This window comes from Trematomus bernacchii, unplaced genomic scaffold (genome assembly GCF_902827165.1).
Source record: "Trematomus bernacchii unplaced genomic scaffold, fTreBer1.1, whole genome shotgun sequence".
Classification (NCBI taxonomy): domain Eukaryota; kingdom Metazoa; phylum Chordata; class Actinopteri; order Perciformes; family Nototheniidae; genus Trematomus; species Trematomus bernacchii.
Genome location: NW_022987973.1, coordinates 3,528,691 through 3,550,125, shown reverse-complemented (window position 1 = coordinate 3,550,125; position 21,435 = coordinate 3,528,691). Strand labels below are relative to the sequence as shown.

The 21,435-nt window shown below is 39.7% G+C and overlaps 1 protein-coding gene across 1 annotated transcript in view; it reads right to left on the bottom strand.

Annotated features, from left to right (window-relative positions):
• ush2a (Usher syndrome 2A (autosomal recessive, mild)) overlaps window positions 1-21,435 on the bottom strand; it is a 184,516-nt gene that overhangs the window by 34,667 nt on the left and 128,414 nt on the right. The window contains 8 exon segments of the mRNA XM_034116183.1: window positions 595-713; window positions 715-779; window positions 2,248-2,355; window positions 9,921-10,119; window positions 14,580-14,734; window positions 14,860-15,057; window positions 17,162-17,480; window positions 18,353-18,576. Coding sequence (XP_033972074.1) covers window positions 595-713; window positions 715-779; window positions 2,248-2,355; window positions 9,921-10,119; window positions 14,580-14,734; window positions 14,860-15,057; window positions 17,162-17,480; window positions 18,353-18,576 — 1,387 coding nt within the window.

The window sequence follows — 21,435 nt, the reverse complement described above, 5'->3', positions numbered from 1 at the left end:
AGTACTGCAAGGTGTTATCCCAAGAATTCTATTTGGGGAAAGGAGAAATTGTCTCTGGAGAGAGAAGACCAAGGAGAAGGAAAAGGAGACATGAGAGAGAGAAAGAGGAGGGTAGGCGGGGTATCATTTTACACTCCCGTAATTAAAACAGAAAATCCATCTCAGAAAAAAGACACGGATTAATAAAGGTTAAATGAAAATAAACAGATAAATAAAATCTCCGCTCCACTGCTGTCTGCAAGCAAAAGCTAAATCTGATTTGTGTTTTAATGTGTGTGTGTGTGTGTGCTGATGTTTGCGTCTGTCATTGGCATGTCAAATATTTGCTCATTAAATGGCACAAACAGACATATACAGAGTGCAGTCCTCAGAGAGACATGGATGGGATAGGATAGGAGATAGGAGGGCTTTTAAAACAGGGTGACCCCCATATAAACACGCATACACTCAAACGGGAACATGTAGGAATTAGAGGCATGATTAATTATGAAGCTACAAGTGAATTGTGTTTATGCATGTTTGACTACTACATATGTGAACACAAACACATTTGCATTCATGTGTGTGTAAAGTATGCGAGTGCCCGCTCTCTACCTGCGGTTTGGCACGAGTCCAGTGTCGGTATAATTCTGGTCACGGTGGTCTCCGGTAAAAATAGTGTGACCGTCTCTGTTCAGTCTGTACTGGGAGATGTGTCCATTAGGTCGGGGGGGGCTGATCCCAGTACAGCTCCACTGCAGATGTGTTTATTATCAGATGTCTGGGGCTTGTCCATACACCTGAGGAGCAAAGACGGAAAGAAGAGGGAGTGTTTTCCACGTTAACTTCATTTTGTTTCAAACAAACTAATCAGGAACAAAACTTTCCTTAAAAGATAACTTACTAATATCAAAGTGACGACAGCTAATCTAACAGCTTGTTTCTGATTGACTGTGGACAGGTTGAGTCACTATTACGTTAAACGGTAACTGAGAATAGTGACATTTATTTGCATAAGAATGTAGAGAAGTAAGCACAAAAATATTACAATGATGGAGAAGAAGGTAAAAGTTTTCTCATGAGATTTTAAAGAAACCAAAGGTGGAAAAAAACATAGAACAGGCAAGATGTGATTGTAGTGGTATTTCATTATTTGAAACTAATAGGAACACAGATGGTCTAAAAGGTTTAACATTTAAGAACATTTTTACAAATAAATATGCATTATTTCAGATTAGAATTGTAAATTGAGTTATATCGAAGAATAAGTGTTGAGACTGATGGAAGAGAGGATAATACATAATATAAATGTATGTTTATAGAAAACAGTACATAGAGATTATGCAAGTTAAAAGAGAGACAAATGACGGTTTAGCAAGGTAAACATAGGGGGTAAAAGAAAGGTGCAAAAATGGGAAATAATTTGATATTTATTGTGAAAGACTCGGAGGAAAGCAGAGAGAGGAAAATATCAAGAGAAGGAGAGGCAGAGGGGAGGAAGAGGGGAGGAAGAGGGGAGGAAGAGGAGTGAAAATAAAAAGGAAGGAAAAGAGAAAAATCATTCTAATGAAAGTTCATTAATAAACAAAAATCTGAGACGGCATTTTATTTAGGGAACAAAATAATGGTTGTTCCACTGTAGTCACCAGAGAGGAAGAGGAGACGAAGCTAAAGGTGAAGGAGAGCGAGATATAGAGAGACCAAAGGAAGATGAGAGGGGGAGGATTTAAAAAAGGAGAGCAGTGGGAGGAGAGAAGAGAAGCAAGAGGAGCGGAGAGGGAGTCAGTGAGGAGAACATGGACTAAGGAACATCTTGGAGAAATGACCGAATGCTCGATAGATTGCTTTATTTCAGTATTTATCAAAATGGTTAGTTGTTGGTTATTTAAAGTCATTTATATATTTTAAACAATTTAACATAACATTTTTCCCCGTGACAATAAAAGGAAAAAAATAATGATTATTGGAAAATGTTTTTACTTTACTTACTGCATGTAATACATTGTTGTGGAAAATGCAATGCAGATTCTCACAGTCTTACATTATCGTGGTTCAGACATCGGACAAAGCCAGACAAGTTTTAAGAATCCGAGTGACCAAATGATTTGGAATTAAATGTCACAAGAGGAATTCCTAAGATTTATAAGAAAGGTTTTAATATTTTTCAGGATGTCCAGGATTTTCATAATTGTGCCTGTGTGTGTGTGTGTGTGTGTGTGTGTGTGTGTGTGTGTGTGTGTGTGTGTTTGTGTGTGTGTGTGTGTGTACCGGCAGGGGGGGCTTGCAGGGTGCGTCCTGTGGAAGGTGAGCTGGCTCCACATCCCACAGCTGTGCAGCCCACCAGCACAAAACTGTAGTCTGTGTACGGCTGCAGACCTGTGGCACACAGAAAAATATACATACATGTATGTGATGAAAATAAATCACAAAAGATGAATCCTACGCACATAAAGGATGGAAAATTGCATATATTATTTCTACGTTCAGCTTCTTTTTTATTCCGTACACAAAAAGCTGATGGTTTTCAAAAGAAAATAGAAATAGGGGGTTAAAAAGGGGAAGAGAGACACATATCCAAATACAGAACAATAAGGGGAATAAAGTAAAAGCTTTCCGGCCCGTATCACGAGCTCTTTTCCTGAGCGTCTTCTCTCTCTATCCATTTCACTCTCCCTCCCTCTGTTCTTTCCACACTCTCTCAACGGATGGATCCATATCTGTCGGTGTTAAATTATGCATGCCATAACTCAATAATGAAACAACGTAAAGATGGGCAGCCGCGGAACTGACATGGGATAGGACCGGTCCAACGCTGTAATGTCATCAGCTTTTGATCTATGATAATTATGATACCTCGGTATACGTTTAGGCTACAGCGTCCAGACATGATTTATTTATATGCGCCCGCTATACGCAGTCTAAAAGAAATCACATAACGACTGAGTGGTCCTTTAACTGCAAACACAGGAAATCAGTTTTTGGCTTATTTTAAACAATTGAAATACTGGAAGTTGCTAAAAAAAAATCCACATGTACCTAAACAAAGTTATCCTGGAGTTAGAACCACTTTCTGGTGATTGAAAAGCTTTGTCTTCTTCTGATATATTTTCTGCCTGGTGCTTGATATACCGAGGGTGGATGAGGATTAATGGATGAATGCAAATCCTTAATGTTGTCATGGGGGTTGACTGGATGTTTTATGGTCATTCACTTAGCTGACAGCATACAACAGCATACAAATCAAATTGAAGGGAAAATGAAGGAGCGAAAAAATGACTTTATTTCAAAAGGAATCCGGATGAATGTGAAAACAGGCTTTGGCATTACATAAAACAGAGTGTTGAATTCTTTATTTCTGCCTACATTTTAAATACTTTCAGAGAAGCAATACATATTTTATAACATTAAGGACAAGATAAATACTTCTATTATATAGAACCTTTTTTCATACCTACTAACATGTTTCATCTTTAGCATATTACATTTATACTAAAAACGAATCATATTTAATAGACTGAAAATGTGTTTTAAACTATAGATTTTATTTTAACAAAGAAATGTAAATGTATTCTATTTGATTTATGTTTAATATCACAGGGGAAATAGACAGTACAGGACTCGTTGGGTTGCAGATTTGAAATACATGTGTATGTTACTTATATTACAAATGAGTTATCAAATCTTTACTTTAGGTGAAAAAATACCATAATGTTACTCTGTGTTAATTAACATACTTGTATTCTAATTTAGTTAATAATCTAAATTAACTATAACTGTTTCCAACTGTGTCTATTTGGAGGCTGGGAGACAGAAAGGGACACCCTACTGTGTCTCAGCTGCTTTATGCATGTTGGTACCCGTCCTTTGTTGACTACACACGACAGAAAACACACACACACACACACACACACACACACACACACACACACACACACACACACACACACACACACACACACACACACACACACACACACACACACACACACACACACACACACACACACACACACACACACACACACACACACACACACACACCTCGGTTTCCTCTTGTGTCTTTCTACTGCTCAGCCTGCTTAACATGCCTCACAGCCTGCCACGCTTAACCCAACCTCTGATCAATGTGTGTGTGTGTCTGTGTGTGTGCAAATGCTCTCACTATGTTGCCCTGGGTTTGGGTTAAATAAAGGAAATCTGCCAGCCATACAAAAGTACTAGGGTTTGAAGCGTAAGGCTCTGTTACACTATTTAACTGTGCAACTAAGCGTGTGTATATGCATGTGTGCACTCTAGCATAGTAAATGATATCTACACCGAAAGTGATGTCATTTGTTGCAACGCTGAATAAAGCAGTAACCCTTCACTTCATGTTTCTACATAGAGACAGACAGAGTGTCTCGACATGAGTCAGAAAAGTGCAGAAAACGGACAGACAACTGTGTCATATTTTATGATCAACACAGACCACATAGACAACCTCATTTGGCAATGAAGGCGTGTGATCCAACAGTAATGAGTATACGAAACGTGTGTTAAATGTTTTTGGGTGCATACAGATTGTATTCAGTCATTCTTAAATTGTTTCCAGTACTTATTAATCACGGACTAAACGAAAAAACGGTATCAGGCCTACCTTTTGAAAGGAAAACAGTCAGAATATTACAGAACTACAAGGCTAAAAACTCTGAAAAGCCAAACATTACCTGCTTCTCCAACCATTGTGTCTCTTATTATTTCAATTTTAAACCAAAACAAACACACTTTTCATTCAACCCGTGTGTTAGACAAAAACATACGCACACATATACAACCACCTTTGATGTCTCCTGGTGTGTTTCAAGTAACCTTTAAAACTGAAGCCTGAAGAGGGCAGTATTGGTCTGCTGAAGAAACTACTGGGTGTCTACGTGTGTGTGTGTGTGTGTGTGTGTGTGTGTGTGTGTGTGTGTGTGTGCCTCTATGTGCACATACCATTGCATACATATGTGTGCTTATGTGTTCGATTATGGAAAGACAGAGGCAGCTTCAATCATTTTAACAGTGATCACCGGGAAGTGAAAAACAGGTTGAGGGCGTTCTGATGTGAGCAGCCAGCGGCTCACTAACACAGAGTGAGACAAGGCTGTCACTGTCATCATGATAGCTGGACACTACTGAGATCAGTGTGTGTGTGTGTGTGTGTGTGTGTGTGTGTGTGTGTGTGTGTGTGTGTGTGTGTGTGTGTGTGTGTGTGTGTGTGTGTGTGTGTGTGTGTGTGTGTGTGTGTGTGTGTGTGTGCGTGCGTGCGTGCGTGCGTGTTTGTGCACAGGGAGAAACAGACAGAGACTATGGCAGTAAGACAGAGTAAAGAGTTAAAGCTTAGATTCAAGTTAAAAGTCAAAGAGAACGAGAACCAACAAGAGAAAGTAAGGAGTGTGATACTGTTGTTGTGGATTTCCCTTATGTGTGTTTGTGTGTGTGTGTGTGTGTGTGTGTGTGTTCATGTGTTTCAGGAAAATAATTACTGATTTATAATGGCATTTTATTGACAGGTTGCCATTCCTTGTTTGCATTAGAGAATATGATAGGATGATGGGCACAGGAGGTAATACCAAGCCAGTTACCTGATACATCAGATAGTAAAGGAAATAAAGAGAGAGAGAAAGATGGTAAAATGAAAGAAGATGGGAGAAAAAGGGAAAAGCCAGAAAGGAGAATACGAGGAGTAGGAAATGTGAGGACATCTGAGAAAGAGAAAGAAGAGAAAAAAGGCGCTGAAATGGAAAGAGAGGAAACCAATGATTGGTACAATGAAGAGTAAGACAAGTGAGTGAGTTGAGAAGCAGAGGAAAAAAGGAAGTTATAGTGAAGTTTGCATAAGAAACAGAAATGATAGATGATGCATCGAGAACACGCAAGAACACCAACGGGAAAAAAAACAGAGAGAGAGAGTGAGGGAGAGGAGAGCTTTGATAACACCTCTCCTAAATAATTAAGAGTTTGACTTCCTGTCTGTGGCTCCCTAATGCAGAGAGCGTCTGGGATGGAACAATGAGATCAGGTTCACACACACACACACACACACACACACACACACACACACACACACACACACACACACACACACACACACACACACACACACACACACACACACACACACACACACACACACACACACACACACACACACACACACACACACACACACACACACACACACACACACACACACACACACACACACACACACACACACACACACACACACACACACACACACACACACACACACATCTAAACAATATGAGCAGATACAAGTTATTGTGCAGTACTTGCCATAAATATGCATTTACACACACATGCGCTAACTAAACTAAATAAAGACTGTACTTGCTCACAGACATACACAAATGTCACCTTGGAAGACATGGCCAGGAATTTGGGACGAATAAATGTGTGAATGTGTCCACTTGGAAAACATCTCTACATATCTTGCGTGTACAAGTTTTGAGACATATATTCGGTCAATGATAGGTCTTACTTTGCTTGCTTACTGTTGTATTAGTAATTTTGACTTCAGAGAAACTGTAGAATCTATAAAAATCTTTAAAAAAGTTAGTAGTTTATGATCGTATCCCTCACCTTCCAACTTTTCAACCGATAGAGATTCACTTAAATAAAAATGTTGCACTCATTGTGCATGAAGTTATAAGGATGACATCTGGAGCATTTGTATTTATTGCTAACTGGACTATATAGTTCAAACTTCAGTCTTTTAAACTTTTTTGTATGTTTTAGCTCAGATTTTTGAAGCAGAAATTATAAACTTACAGCAAATGTTGTTAACTGGTTACATGAAAGACTCATTCCACATACTGTAGGGTTGACACTTCTTATGATAAACCGATTAAAGGTTGATTGATAAACAGTTCTTGTGTATCTCCTCTCCTCCTTTCTTACATCTACATGCCTGTACCTTTAGCACAGACCAATCCGAGCATGGACTACGGGGGAAAGGCATTAATAAATAAAAGAACATACTCTATTCCCTGCTGTTCTGAATTAATAATGAGCCTACAAAAGACCAATTAAACACATGATTAATGCCATAATCTATATAATTGCAGGCAATAATTCATCGTGAGCTAATGATAGCAATACTTAATATCGATTCACATGGGGTGTCTCTGTACAGTAGTGCTTAATTCTTTCTATGAAGTGTCACTTTTCGGAACTGCTAGAAATGCTATTAGTTAGAGTCCATTTCTGGCTTTTCATAAGGAAAATCACTTATAAAAGGGATATAGTAGAAAACACAACATTGTTTTATATTTTTAGATTCAGTCATCATTTTGGCAGCTGCTACATTTTGGGAATTCTTCTTCTGAAAAACCTTTCTGGGCAAAAACAAATTTAAAAAAAATATATATACTGTAGTACTTCTTTATATATGTAATACAAGGAAACAGGTACTCAGTTAAAATAAATACTATTATAAATAAATATTGTTTCAGAATGTCAGATAATACTGGTGGTATTATGATGATTATTATTATAAAAGTACATTTACAACAACTTTTCTTAATAAATGACTCTCTGAGGAAAATGATTTTAGCAGAAAATACTCCATCAGACATGTATCAGATCAAATAAGTTACAACACTGCAAAGTGGTTCAATCCAACATTGACATTTTAGTAGCTAAAAAAAGCACGTTTCTCCAGTTTCTGCGGTGAGTGAGTGAGCTCTCTGAGCGTCTGTCTCTGACAGCGGTGAGAACCGTCGCAGAGATGCAGAGAAGATGAATTATGGCGTATTAAACATTAAGGACGAGGGAGTAGCGCAGCAATTATTTCTGTTCATATTTCACTGAAAACACTTAGATACATCCATCCATCTTTACATCTGTCCTACTCCTTCTTCCTTTTCTCCTTCACTCCGTTTCAAAAAGTGTCATCCTGTGAACCTTTCACTCCCTGCCTCCCCCCCTCTTTGTCTCCGTTTGACTTTTTACTTTACTTTGTGCTAAAAGCTATCATAGCAACAACAGTTTCTAAGTACAAGAACATACAAACTGTACGAAGAGGTACACTTGAGTGTGTGTATACATGGGGATCAGTTTGTAAAAGTCCCAAAGGAAGACACATTAAAAAAATCCATTACTTTGAAATATTAATTGAATATAATTGTTAGGTTTATTTATTCAATTTAATGAAGATTGCTATATAAAATAAGGTTAAAGTGTAGATAAAAAAGGGAGAACGAAGCCTATCACTTAAGGTTTGTTGAATGAATCTGTAGAGGCCATACAAGTTTCATCCATTCCTGATCCTTTGTAAAACATTGTGGTTTAATATGTCCGCTGTAAAAAAACAGGACTGCAATAAATGAAACACAGAAATCTATTTTTTAAAGCATAAATGTGTTGTTACAAAAACGACTGCAATGTTGGGAACAAGAGCAGGGAAGAGAGGGAGGGAGAAAGACAAAAGGGTGAGAGAGAGAGTCCCCCAGTAGTGGTTTTGGCTGAATACGCAGGGTTTTCCAGTGTCTCACTGGGGGACAGGGGAATTTCACACATGCATGCTGGTTGCTTACACTGGCACATGGGGCTGGTACAGTATTACAGCACATTACCATCTCTATTTGGCATTGTTTGCTTTGCCTCATGCCTACACATACAAACACACGCTTGTGCGCACACAACTCCTGACCATACAAGCCAACCACAGGCACCATGGGAATAGTCTATTGGCTACTGGCAAAGCCGAGGCCTGGTATGAGTCCAAGACAGAGCAGAGAGCAGAGCTGTGAAGGGAGCGTGTCACTGAAATTCAGCTTCAAAGGATGCCATCACTACATTATGTGTTTAAACATTTAAATAGTGTAAATACGTAACTATTCAAATTCCAGAAGAAGGGAAGTATTTTAATTCTGATTATTGTTGTTTGGCATTTTTTAGTAAGTGTCTCTATAATGTTCAGTTTTTATAAAGACAACAAACATTTGCTTTGCAATGCTTTATTCAGGTGTTTGTGTGCATGCCTTAGTGTGTGTGTGTGTCTGTGTCTGTGTCTGTGTCTGTGTCTGTGTGTGTGTGTGTGTGTGTGTGTGTGTGTGTGTGTGTGTGTGTGTGAGTGTCTCTTGTGAATGATGGCAGAAGGCCAGAAACACAGCTCCTCCTCAGGATAGATAAAACAAAACCCACAAATCATGCAGTCCTGACACCACCATGTTTGTGTGCAGATGTACAATATTGAGACAACACTTCTGTTTGTCTGTGTGTGTACTGGGTATATATTTTTTGTAGTGTTTTGTTAGAGCGCTGGGTCTAAAACAGCTTTTGTTCTGCTGTTTTGTACTAATATTTGAGTTTTTCGTGTGAGCTTCAAGGCATGTGAGCCCAAGATTGTGTCCGAATTGTGTCAGAGTGTGCCTCTGTATTTTTATTAATTTGTATTCTTTTGTGTGTTCACTTGAGTGTATTTGTGTCTGTGTTAAGGGGCTAGGCCAGAGAGAGCAGGTGTACATGTAGTCATTAGATGCCTTCCAGAAACAGATATAGACAAATAGATGCATTTCAAAGGAAGAAAGAAGAAGGAGAGTAAAGGACAGATAAGCAGAAACAAAGATGAGAGATGGAGGCGTGTGGCGCAGTGGGTTGTGCGTTGGTGTTCGGATCAGGGGGTCACAGGTTCAAACCCCACTGCAGTCAGCATGTCGTTGTGTCCCTGGGCAAGACACTTCACCCCAAATTGCTCCTGTGGGGATTGCCCACAGTATTGAGTATGTAAGTCGCTTTGGATAAAAGCGTCTAACAAGTGACATGTAATGTAATGAGAAGGAGTAGAGAAGAGACAGGACAAAGGGCAATGGAGTAAAGACAGAGAGAGAGAGTTTGATGAGTGGGAGAAATGTGAAGGAAAAGTGAGGCATTTGATCATCTGAGAATCTTACCAAACACAGTATAATTTCTGGGCCCACTGATGTGTGTAAATATGGTTCCTACACCAGTCTGGTTTAGGTGGGAGCGTTGTATTTTTCCATTGGGACGAGTCGCTTCAGACCAGCTTACATGGAGGGAGGAAGGGCTTAAAGCTGTTACCACAGGAGGCTGCACGCCCTCTGGGACTCCCTGGATTGTCACTGCCACCACCTCAACACACACATGGACATACACACAAACAGAAGAAGACACACACACACACAGTATAAAATATACCACATTTCTGATATTTTACAGAATGTAAAAGGTGTGAATAACAGATGGAATTCTGTGAGAACCATTTATGAATGTAATTAACATGATCACAACCCAATAAAAACTGCATCCAAACCCATGACTTCTCTTTCTGAGGTAGTAAAAACCCTGCTGACAACAGAAAAATATGTTTTATGCATTCCCCTCCCAAAAAAAAGAAAAATGGTATTATATACAACAGCCAAAATATGACAAAAAAAAGAGAACATATGAAACTCCTGAAAAAAAACAAGAAAAGTAGACTTGTCTATTGATAATGGGAAAGGATTATATAGAATATAAGCAGGTAGTCCTGCATTTAAGCAGCCTGCCTAAACATGTACATGCTCATTTTGGTGTAAAATATTATTAGAGTTTGTTCTGCTTATCGTTTTAATGGCAACATGGACACTGGCCTCAGTTGAACTACTCCATCGCTTTTAACATTTCCTCATGACAAAGAATCCAACTGAAAGACGCTTGGTATGCAAAAACAGACACTGCTCTTTAGTACAGTGTGGTGAGTGACCATCCTATTGTAAATTCCTTGTGTAGTATCTGCGGGCCCGGTGGACGCTGGGTGAATGTGGAGGCAACAGAATCACAGGGCAATCTGCTGCTAATGGCAACAGGGATATCCTGCCTTAATAGACTGTCACTAGCACTTCCCCCACCTGTCCCACACAGTGCTATGCAATTAGTTGTCTGCTACTACAACTAAGGAGACACACATGTGCACATACACACACATAAACACACACACAGGTACATGCAGGTATACATACGCAAGCACAAAGAGGTAACAGAGAAAAGGAGTCAGAGAAAGAAGATGCATGGAAAGTGTAGTACATGCTTTAATGTTAACTCAGTCTCTCAAGACTTTGCTCTGAAGTAAAGCAAAAAAAAAGCCATAAAGCCATGTATTGCATGTACCTTAAATGCAGTTCAGTTGGCTTGGTGAGACATTACATTCAACTGTAGGAACTAATGAAGCACCTTTGTAATCTAAGTTCCCTTTAAGGGGGAACAGAAAGAGGCACAACCTGTCTCCATTTAAACCCGTTTGAAATGACATATTTGTGCATCCAAGTTATCCTAGGTCAGTTAGAGGCTAATGTACTTTTCAACATGTTAACATGACATAGAATCATTGATAGCTCAGAAAAATACAATATAGATGCTTAAGTTTTTCTCATATGTAAAAAGAAAAAGCTCACTAGGAAAATCTTCCTCGAACCTTCTCAGATATGCAAAGGAATGTAAACTTGGGGGAACAAAAGAAAATGAGATTGTGAAAGACATAAAGAAAAGAGGGAAAGGGGAATGTTGGACACCGAATGACAGTTGTTGTGAAAGAGAAACTGCAGTTTGGACAGTAGAGACGATGAGAGTGGTTAAGAGCAGAAAGAGACAACAGTTGGGAGAAACTGAAGAGTGTGGCATCAGGATCAGGGGAATGACAGGAGACAAATAGCAGAGAGAGCAGGACAAAAGGATTAGAAGACAGAGAGGACCAATCGCTCTTCCTCCCGCTCTAAGTGACCAACCGTATTAGATCAGCACCTTCTGTTGTCACAGCAGGTGTGCGTTTGTGTGTGCCTGTGTTTGTTTGTGTGCGCCGGTGTGTGTGTGGATATGTGAGGGGGCTGATGCCAGGTAATTGCAGTGGTGTATTAGGTTAGCCCAAGTTATCCCATAATTGGGACTGTTTGGCCAATTTTCAGTGGTGTACAAACTAATCCAACTCACTCCCTTTCCCCCCACTGCTGGGAGTGTGTGAGCTTGTTTGTGCGAAACATATGTATGTGTGTGTGAGAGAGGGAGGTAGGCAGAGAGAGCGTGGAAGACAGAGATTGATTTTGTGGTGTTACTGCATATGGCTTTGGGTTATCAGGTAAAGTGTCCAGCCAGGATGCTTCATGAGCCTGCTTCTGTAGAGATATGTTTAGGTCAAGTTGGTACACCATTTGAATCATGATGCTGGCTTTATTCTGTTAGATGTTTAAACACGTGCACAGTTCAGGTGTATACTATCACCAACACCTCCTGAAGGCAACACTTTTGAAAGCACATGAAGCTGTTAAAGGCCGTTGTTACACTTAACTGTCAAGTCTTTATGCTCTTATGTTGGATCTTGCTTGTATTCGGAACAGATGCTCCAATGGTGTGGGTCACATTGAGTTTGGATTAAAGCCTGTTGGCGCATTTTAACAGTTTAACGGGGTCGGAAGAAAAAGAGGAGGAAAACCAGTCTTGCTGACTAACTTGAGAGCAGATACAAAAATTAAAAAATAAATATAAAGAATATTTAAGGATATCGTAGAAAATATGAAAAAAGGAGGGCTTTCCAAGAATTTGGCTGCAATATCGAAGTAAACTTAATCTAAAAACAGCATAAAGGACTGTTAAAGACTCAAAAAAAAAAAAGCAGTAAAGACCAGACATCTGTGCGGAAATATATCTGATCACTATCCAATCAGGCGGGTCGCATCGAAGTGTCAAGGAGGGCAGTCGTTCTTATCAAAATCTCATCTTTTCACAATTAATAGAAAAGTGTAACAACGGCCGAAGTCAATGTCGGAGATTTACAGTGTCAATCTACCTGCTTCAAAATCATATTTTATCTTTTTCTTCAGAAAATATAGAGCTGTTGAACCATTCTTCTTTTCCCCTTCATTTCTCCAAGCATTTACCACTCCTTCCTTTATCACGTTCCTACATCCATCCTTTCCTATTTCATCCATGTCATAATTCTCCCCAGCATCCATTTATTGTTTACATTCATACATCCATCATCTATTGATGTATCAAACCGTCACAACCAGTTCAACCATCTCTACCTCCATCCCACCCTCTCTGGTCCATCCACCTCTCCAGTTACACATCTACTGGCTGCGTCTTTATGTAAGAATGAGCTCATCAAAATAATGAGATGTTAAATTAGCTTAAGAAAAAAAAGCCAGAAAGACAGTTTTCAACGTGAGCTTTCATCACCCCTAAGCCGGAGAAATTAATTGTTGTGGTGATATCAGCTCTGCTACAGCCAGAGAGATAGCAGGGGGAGTTCTGTGTGAAGCTATTATGGATGCTATCACAAACATCAGGAAGGCTCAGCAAATCCAGAGCCCTGCATACAGGGGGAGAGCGGAAACCAGGCTAAATAAAAACTTGTACCGACATGGACAACATCACACACTGTATATTCTTAACAATAAAGGTCAGAGACAGGTTTAACATGTGTAAAATATCACTTGCAAAACAACTGAGCACATGAACTACTACTACTTCTTAAGAGATGGTGAAATGGCATTTAGCTTAAAGGCCACTGTCCAAACAAAGGATCATATGAGCGGCCAACTGCAGAAGGAAATGCGGAAAGGATTCTGATTTAGGTTTAAACAACATGAAGCATGTGTTGCATGTCCAGGCAATTACTCTATGAAAAAACAAAACATGAACAGCATACGTAGCACACTTGTATGCAGACTGGTTGGAGGTAGTTCAGATGTTTAGGAGAATCAAGGATTAGTTATAAAATCAGCTCCGGGACACTTTTGACTAATATGGTACTTGGATTGATCAGCTTCACTTTGTTGAACGTTTTTTTAAACCTAAAACCGCCTCTAACTGACAACGACATTGATTAACAATTAGAAAAACACAAACATATATATTTTATCTCAAAGCGATGTTCTCTCTGAGTTCTATATCTCTTTCACACACACACCTTTTTTTAAACAACTTTCTTTTTCTTTAATTGTTCTGCCTAAATTAAAGAAATGAACTGGAGTACAGAGTAAAGTGGTGCTTAGTTCAGTGAAGCTCAGTCCATCTTTAGAGAAGCCATTAGATAATCATACAGGGGGAATAATGTCTTTATGAAATGAGGTGCTACAACAGAGTAAGGTTTTGGAAAGTGTGAGCGTGTGTGTGCTGGTGTGTGAAAGAGAGAGAGGGCTTAACATTAGGGCTGATTAAATAGCAGAAATAGAAATCAACTGAACAGTCATTAGCTTTCCAATTGTAGCTGCAAATGGTAATATTTAGTGTAAATATAAATATATATTTTTGGTACAAAATATTGCATTTCCATTTATTTCCTTTCTTGCTATCATTTCATGCTTTATGAGAAGGCAGGTCAGCCCAGCTCCTCGTCATAGCTTTAAATGCTCCAAACTCCCGGCACGCTCTGAACTTAAGACTCTTCAAAGACTTCCATACTGATGCTGACTTTCTATTATATGTGTAAGACAGGTAAGCATACGTTTAGCCACATATGCTGCTAAAGGGCTTCTACAGTGATGCAATGTGGAACAAATTAATCTGACACAGCAGAATAGTAATAGCAACAGTAAAATAAGCACATGTAGTCTTACCTGTGTACTGTCAGTACAACCGGCCCGGTTACAGACCCTCAGCTGGTAGCTGAACTCCTGGAAAGGCCTGATCCCCCCCACATCAGTAAAACTGGTCTCATCACCACGGTAACGCTCCTGTCCATCCCGCAGTATAACATAGTGGGTGATGTCACCTGGTAAAATGGAAAAGGTACTTTTTTATAATCTATTTTTTTACTTTTTCTCAAAATTGAACAACATGTAAAAAGAAGGGGCTATTTGGTGACACACACACACACACACACACACACACACACACCATTAGGCCTGGCGGGTGCTTGCCATAGCAACTGGATGATGTCATCTCGTTCACCTAAGCGACTCCAGCGAGGAGGTGCCACTCCCCACGGTTTGTCTTCACTGGTGCTCACTGTTGTAACATCACTGGAGCCTCGTCCGAAGCTGTTCCAGCCTCTCACTCTGTACTCATAGGTGGTGAAGGGCTCCAGGACTGAGTCTGTTTGAGAGTATCAAAAATAGGAACACAAATAAATGAAGGAGGGGATGCAAAAAACAACAACAAATCTATCAAATTGCAATACAATTTCTAATCGACCAACACTGCAGCACTTCTGTGATTAATACTGTAAGTGGACAAATAGTTTAGCTGTAATCCCAGAACGCAAGCAATCAATATGCCATTTTGAAGATTAAATGACATTTTAAATATGTGTGGATTGATAGAAAAGAGATGTCTATCCTTGCAGTATGATAGATATGTACAAATGTCAATTTTCAAGAAGAAATGAGCCAACATTGATTGCTTCTTTGGATATTTAAATTATTGGGTGCATTGTTTTAACATAAGTGAACAGTTTGCAAATGGGATTCAGTTGCAAAAGCATTTGGCCAAAAATAAATGAAAATAAGGGATTCATAATATATTGTGTACAATATATTCACCATCACTGAAGCATTCTGGGAAACAGGCTGTGACAACCCTTCTGGTGAGGCATACATACAGCAGCCTTTATACATACAGATGCACTTCTACACACACGAGCATTAATTTTAGGAGTGTTAAGGGACTGCTGCTGAAAATGAGACCATGTTTTAACCGCCAGTCTGGGACTCTTGTCTTTACTACTGTGATAACCAAAGCAACAAAACACACACAGTGACACACACATGTAAATAAGACACTGAATGCCTGTACATGGATATTTACCCGAAAGCTGAATGTGTGTGTTTGATTAAAGACACATTTTCAAAAGTAAAAAAGAAAAAAAAGAAGACAATACAATATCTATAGAGTTCATTGCACATGTGGAGCTATCTGTGTGTGATCTACTTCAGGATTAAGAGAGTATAGCATGATACCCTGTGTGTGTTAGAGTGTGTGTGCATGAAAAACATCTGGTGTATGGTGGGTGGCGACAGCTTTATGTGCCTCTGCCCAGATGGTGTCACAGCATTGCCTAGAAACTCTTATCCTAACCGCCCCATGCAACACACACACACACAAAGTAAAAGAAACACACACACAAAACACCACTCACTACAGAAGCAGACCAAAATGGTAACCAACTCAGGACTTACACGTATAAAAACATGTAATTATTGCACAACCACCCATACACAGTGATAACATCCACAACCACCATTAGTGTTGATTAAACAGACGTAACTACCCAGATAAATAATGGGTGGACAGACACACGCCCACACAAACCAACACACGCACACACTCCAAGTCCCTTTGGGCTGATAAATAGTAGAGAATGTTGAAATGGCATTTAAACGCCCATCTCTAAGTTTTAATGACACACAAGTGAGCAGCGCAGAGAGAGTTACCACGTTAACAGCTTTCAATGTACACTGCACAGCTGTCCTGGTGTGTGTGTGAGTGTGTGGAAGGGCATCTGTCTCCAAAGCCCATTGATTGCAGCGTCTTACACATTTAGAGTAAAATGCACAATTGGTTTCCTAAGGCACAACATTTCTATGAGCGGTGTCTTCTACAGATGGCTTTTTCTTTATTAAATATTCTTCATAGTGGCTCTGAGGACTGAAGTGAGAGTCCTTATTCCACACAAAGTCAAAGGTCAGAAACAGGCAGGTAGATTATGAATGGTCAACATTTCTTATTACAGATGTATGATGACACCAGAAAGGATCATGTGATTTCCTCTGAGCTTTTGCAGCTATTTTAGAGTTGTGTCAACGACACTTCCAAATGTTTAGGCAAGTAAAAGTCATTCGATTTTTCTTGTTAACAAGAGTACATGTTTGTAGCAGTGCCAACATAGAAGAGCAGTCATTGGAAAAGGAGACATAAATGACCACTGGTCAGACTTTGAGAGGTAAAGGACACATTTTGGAAACATGAAACACCGGAAGTTTTATGGTGGAAACAACTATTCGTTTTAAATGCATAAGCTGTCTCCTTATGTATAGGCTTGTTACCACAGACACCCAACACTGAAGAAAGTTAAAGGAAAAGCAAAGACAAATGCTAATAATGAACTATGCTTATTGCTATGGAAAATCACTAGTTTGGTAATTCTTCATACTGCAGCCAGCCTGTTTAAAACACAACAGCACACAAACACACCAATTACCTGTATAGGTGTATCTTTTGGCATCTCCGCTGTACACAACTTCCTCATGTGACGCGCACAGGCTCCCATCAAGTTGCAGGTTCTCGTATGCCATTTTGAATGTATTATGACTTCTGTTTGCATGTGGAGACAGACCCTGAGAGAGAGCTTCATGAGTGATGTTGATGGAAGGTGAGTCTGTTGCGTTGGGTGTGTCAGGCTGTGTGTGAGCAGACAGGAGCCATGTGCAGGCGGTCGTAGATGGATCGAGGTCACAAGAGCCACAGTAAGCTGTAGAGGCTGCGGCTACAGGACAAACGGCGCCCTGCATACACTGGCGCTGTGCAGAGGAGGGAGGAAGGGCCAGAAAAGGATGGAGAAAGTGGGGGAAAAAGAGAAGTTGAGACGACAAAAAAAAACAAGGTTATGGTAAGAGAGCAGTGAAGAGCAAAGTCAGGGGAGGAAAGACACAATTTTTTATATATGTATTCTAAAGCGCCTCTCTGTGTCTAACACACGATACATGCAGATTCTTGCTACATGTGTGTATGTTTGTGTGTGGTAAGAATGGTCCTTAATGACATCATTAGAGCTAATGAGAGTTCCTACCCTTTGTCCCTGTGTGTGTGCACCTCTGATGGTGTATGTGTGTATGCAGCGCCTGTCTCATGCTGACTTAGGAACACACAAACACCACATGACCCCGGTTGATAAATGGAAGATGGCCCAGACCCCAACTCCTGATGTGACAATGAGTGTGAGTTTGGGAGAGGGAGAGACATTTCCTCTGCTGATAACCGCTTAACATGTAAGTAGACGTGTGAAGGCCCGATATTTTGGCAAACAAATATCTAAAATGCTATGGCAACACTGAACATCTATGAATTAAAAATTGTTAGAAAAAATAAAAATAATGTGTGCTTCATGTCTCATAATATATGGAACTTTCTCTACTAAGTGTATACTGTATACATAAAAACAGTGACACATTGAAATGTACACAACACACACACACACACACACACACACACACACACACACACACACACCACACACACACACACACACACACACACACACACACACACACACACACACACACACACACACACACACACACACACACACACACACACACACACACACACACACACACACACACACACACACACACACACACAACACCACACACACACACACACACACACACACCTGTATCAGCAGGCCGGGTGTGGGTTTGTCAGCACACACGTGTCGTTGAGGGTCATAGCCAATTCCATTGCAGCATTCCTCTTCCTGATGTATGACCTTTGACCCACAGCACTGCAGTGTCACCGTCTCATTGCCAGCAGGGTGCATGCTGGGATTTCCGTCTTTACCAACACAGCAAAGCGAGGTTGAAGAGTTGATATACTCCTGCCCACAGCAGATGAAACCTAAAGAGAAAACAAGCATCACATCATTGTTTAAAACACAGTTCCATTCTTGGTCTTTATAATATTTTATGAAGCACCTTTTATTGATGATTTGGACACTATTTCAAGATCTCCACTTTGAGGTACCAATGGCTGTAGGCAGTAAATGTGTTGCTTGGCCTAACTTTCCAGAAATCTCAACAGTGAAGCCATTTCTGATAATGTCGCCACAGACACTGAGCTACTATTAGTGCATTTTAGATCTGCATATAAAGGTCAACTTGTGTTTATAGAAATTGTTAATCCATTGATGGCAAAAAATAAATAAAAATATCACTCTCTCAAATTTGAAGATTTCCTGCTTTTCTCAGTTTTAAATCATATTACGATACATCATTTGGGGGATTTGGACTGACAGATCAAGACCTTGAAAAACTGTGATGATAATTGTTTTACTATTTGCTGATTCTTTACAGGCCAATGACTAATCGAGAAATATTCTGCAGATTTAATAATTTTGTATATAATCGTTAGTTGCAGCCCTATTGTAAATGCAAGGGCTTTTATCAGTGGGACAGTGAGTGTTTTGACTTTTAATTTTCTTTCAAATGTCATTTATATGCTGTTATATTTTAAGTTCTTCAACAGTGATGTTCTGTATGACATCAATGCTTTTTTGTTCTCTAAGACAAGGAATACTAGCCTTTCTATAGTTTTCCTCATCAGTTTTCCTTTTTTTGTCCTCTGCTGCTTCTCCATACCTAAGCAGTGCATCATATACTGTAATACTAGAGAATGCAATTCCTGAAGAAATTGCTAGTGGGAATGCTTTATGCTGAAAAGCTGACGCTAAACTGCTATGCTGAAATGTAATGTGTAAGAAGAAAGTGAAGAATTTAGATTGAAATGATACATGAACACTGGGGGCTTGAATGTGTGATGAGAGAAGAAAAGAAAGTAAAAAGGCTTGGAAAAACAGCAGAATATTTGAACTGCAAACTTTTGAACTAACTTGATGGTGAATGATCTGTCGCCATGCCAACGGCATTTGATGACATCCCATAATACGCTTAGATGTGTTCATGGCTGCATCGTTACCAAACCTGTGAAGTTTTGGGCCATTTGGAGCATTTTCACTGAAGTTATGAGAAAACCGTGTTTCATGGTGAGCATTGTGTTGCCATGGCAACGGCATTTGAAGAAATCTCAAAACTGTCCCGTAGATGTCTTCACGGCTGGACTGTTAGCACACATGAGACGTTTGAGCACTTTTTGAACATTTTCATAGGAGTTATAGCGACATCGTCTTTTATGGCGAGGGATTTCCATGGAAACGGCATATGATGAAACCCCATAATTGACGTAGAGCTGTTGAGGGCTGGACCGTTAACCATTATCTGAAGTGTGGTGCTGTTTCGACCCTTTTCATAGGCGTTACGACAACATCGTGTTTTATGGCGAGGGATGCGTTTCCATGGAAACGGCATATGGTGAGATGTCAGATTTGACGTAAAGCTGTTAAGGCATGGAGAGGTGATGTACAAGCAAAGTTTGGGGGACGATCGCACCGTGTGCATTGGAGTTACAGCGACATCGTGTTTTATGGCGAGGGATGCGTTTCCATGGAAACAGCATATGATGACACCCCATAATTGACGTAGAGCTGTTGAGGGCAGGACCATTAACCATTATCTGAAGTCTGCTGCTCTGAGCATTTCAGTTGGAGTTATGACATCATCGTGTTCCATGACACAGGTGTTTATATTTGAGCTAACGACGTGTCCAGAGATCAAAGGTTTCCATGGTGATCAAATACATGTGGCAAAGGCTCAAATTTGTTGAACAACACCTTTGTAACAGGTTTGTTAATTGACCAAAACATATGAACAGTTGGAAGATTGAAAATGGAATTATTATTAGGATTATTTGTAGATCATTGAAAAGTAGAATCATTTAGAAAGATGTGAACATTGAAGTTTCTATTTTAGAAAAGCTGACACTGTAGTGCATCGCTGGTTTTAAAAGGGATTTATAAGAGTCATGTTTAAAGATGTGCAATACTTAAAACGTTTATAAAGATCCTCTGAGTGTGTGTCATTAGTTAGCTGATAAAATGTTAGGGATAAATACCTTGACATATTGACTACAAGAGCTTGAATCAAACAAGCAACCTTGTATTTGAAAGATTAACTCACATAGCAACAGTCACACCTGGTATATAAGTGGTGTGGCTGAGTACTTTAAAGGGTTCATGAATAGAGGGGACTTGAATGTGAAATAAGAACAAGAAAATAAAAGTCTAAATGCATGAAAAAGCAGCAGAATATTTGAACTGAAAACTTTAGAACTAAAAGCATACGTCACCAATAATGTCTAAAATATGTGGAACATGTTGAAGTCAGTATAGAAGTCTCCATGAGACGGAAAAGAATAGGCTGAGACAGTGTTAAACTCCAGTGACCACGTCATTAGTCTGCTGCTCTAATTATGTCAATTGGAGTTATGACATCATCGTGTTCCATGACACAGGTGTTTATATTTGAGCTAACGACGTGTCCAGAGATCAAAGGTTTCCATGGTGATCAGTGAGAGGAGAGCATTTTCATTGTTCTGAATGAGAGATAAACCTGTTACATGTGAACGTTTTGTTGAAGAACCGTAACAGATATCGGTGAAATTTCAAAACGTGAAGCATGTCAAGGAACTTGAGCATCTGAAGTGTACTTTTTGTGTACTTTCGGGTTGTGGCCTTTTTGGCAGATTAACAAAAGGTGTGCGGCTGCTGTGGTGGGGAAAGGTGAGGCTGAACTTACAATGGGGTTTAATGGAGACATGTTGAAAGTTTTTGTCACTTCATGCCCTCAAGAGGCATTTTGTTTA